This window comes from Arachis ipaensis, chromosome B08 (assembly GCF_000816755.2).
Source record: "Arachis ipaensis cultivar K30076 chromosome B08, Araip1.1, whole genome shotgun sequence".
NCBI classification, from domain to species: Eukaryota; Viridiplantae; Streptophyta; class Magnoliopsida; order Fabales; family Fabaceae; genus Arachis; species Arachis ipaensis.
In genome coordinates, this window is record NC_029792.2 from 102,142,819 (window position 1) to 102,145,246 (window position 2,428).

Consider the following 2,428-nt stretch of genomic DNA (forward strand, 5'->3'; position numbering starts at 1 on the left):
TCAATTAAACTAAGAAATGAACCAAAATTACTTAATAAACCGAAATTGCTTAATGAAATGAAACCAAATGAACTTCAATTAAAATGCAGCACAATTACTACAGTTTCATTTAATGCTCTAGTTACATATACAAATAAGAAAAAATTGAATAAGAGAAACTCGATCTACTAAATGAATAAACTCATCTACTAAATCCTAAATCAAATTAGTAGAAATGCGAGAAATGTAAAAGAAAAAACTAAACATAATGAACAAATAATTTTGTTAGTACTTTGAAAAATTTTTATTATTATTATTTTTTTGTGTTTTTTGTTGATGATCTCAAATGTAGTACTGAATTTTTCTATAGTTTTCACAGAAAATTTTAAATTTTTTTGGAAAATTAAAAAAAAATAATTTTTTTATTACAGTTTTATGTAAAAGATATAAACAATTTTTTATATTAAAATGCGAAGCAAGAGATAATATTTGTTTGGAATTTTAATTGTTTATCATATTCTCTTTTAATGAGAACAGTTTTTATTGATGTTAACCCCTATAAGAGCTGAATGTGTATACAAATCTAATAATGATGAATATATGCAATGCACGCAGATATTATTAAATGAGTTCCTTCGACTTAATGCTATCAACAACTTAATCACAAATTGCATTCAGTTGACAAATTAAACAATCATAGGAATTTATTATAATGATTATGCCACGTGGCAAAACCAGATCAAACTGAATGCAACAAGTTGGCCCAAATGAAAATTAGCATGGCTCTCACACTTCTTTGTCTTGAAACTATTTAATGCACATAAACAACAAACTAATAAGTATTTCTCCAATTTGATAATAACTATCCCAAAATAAAACGCATGCAAACCAAGAAAGAAAGAAAAAGAAAATCCTGTTAGTAAAATAGTATAAATTAATATGAATAGACAAAATTACTCTCGATATAAAAAGAAAATTTTCAAAAACAATTAATATTATCAGGAGCGGAGCCTCTCATTGGTGAAGGGCCATTGTCCTCCTAAATTTTAATTTGTTTTTATAAATTACGTATAAATTTTAGTTTAATCTCCTTAAAATTTTTATTTTAATTTTTTTATATTCGAAATTAAACCTTTGTCTCTATCCAAATTTTATGCTAGTTTTGCCCTGAATATTGTATTTGGTATTTTTTGTTAAATTTATATCATTATTGATACTCACTCCGTATTTTTCTTCAGCCGAAATATATTTTATCTACTTGAAAAAAATTAAGCTGAATCACAGCTAGCTTAGTCATACAAGAACAGGTGTAACTTAAAAAAAAAAAAATTAAAATGTGAAGTATTATAAATGAGACAAATATTCTAGTTGATATATATATCTCTCTCTCCAAAGAATCCAATCCAAGTTTCCAAGACACAGGTTCTGTTAATTAAACTTCAGAATTTTCCCTGTTTATTTGCACAATATATATAGTTGCAATGTTTTCCATTTTCTCTGTCTGCTACTAGTCTCTGTCTTAGCTTCATTCTCTCAATCTAATTTTCAACATTCAAAATCAAACCATGACAAAAAAGCCACAACAAACATGTAATATTCCAAGCTCATCAGCATCTTCTAAGCTTGTAAGACGAAAAGATTCCCCCGTGATCTCAAAATTCAAGCCGAAGATTCGAATAATTCACATATATGCACCGGAAATCATAACGACCGACACTGCGAATTTCAGGGAGCTAGTTCAGAGACTCACTGGGAAGCCAGAAGATGAAAAGGGAAAAGGCAAGAGCAAATCCGACACTGCATCAACCAAGGTTATGATGAAGAACTTGTTCGAAGAAGATGAACAAAAGTTTCTGAATCTGCAAAATGAGACAATGGTAAATAATGAAAACCACGAAAAACAAGAAGATTTATGGAGAAGATCAAAGTTAAATAATGAAGAGAAGCTCAATGGTTTTCTTGAAGGATTCTCTGAACTGGATGGTTTTATGGAAGAGCTGTGTCCTGTGCCTGTTGTGGATCAAAAGTAATTAATTAAGGCCTTCTTTTGATGTATGTATAAATTTTTTGGTCTATCTCTTCATCAATGTTGTTTTAAATTGCAAATGCAGTGCGATCTGCGTTGTGTTTGTTCTTGAACTAGTTTATTTTAACTTGGACCGAGAGATTATATTTAATTTAAATTATAAATATTATTAAGTATTACTATAAATTATATATACAATTATTAAAGTAGATTATATTTTGTGATTTCGTAATATTTATTTTTATAAATTCTTTTGTTATTTTTATTTATAAGTTGACTTATTTTAATTCTCTAAAATGATTAAAAGTTTAGCTATTAAAATTTTGAGTTACATATAAATTTTGCAACAAAAGTATTGTCAGATATAAACAGAGCAAAACAGAGATCGCGGTGAAGATGCTTCTGGACTCTTCGTCCTTGAAC

At 27.8% G+C, this 2,428-nt stretch overlaps 1 protein-coding gene across 1 annotated transcript; it reads left to right on the forward strand.

Moving 5' to 3' along the window:
- On the forward strand, window positions 1,366-2,137 carry LOC107611287 (VQ motif-containing protein 25). The gene has a single exon (XM_016313233.2). The coding sequence runs from the start codon at window positions 1,545-1,547 to the stop codon at window positions 2,007-2,009; it is 465 nt and encodes a 154-aa protein (XP_016168719.1). The 5' UTR covers window positions 1,366-1,544; the 3' UTR covers window positions 2,010-2,137.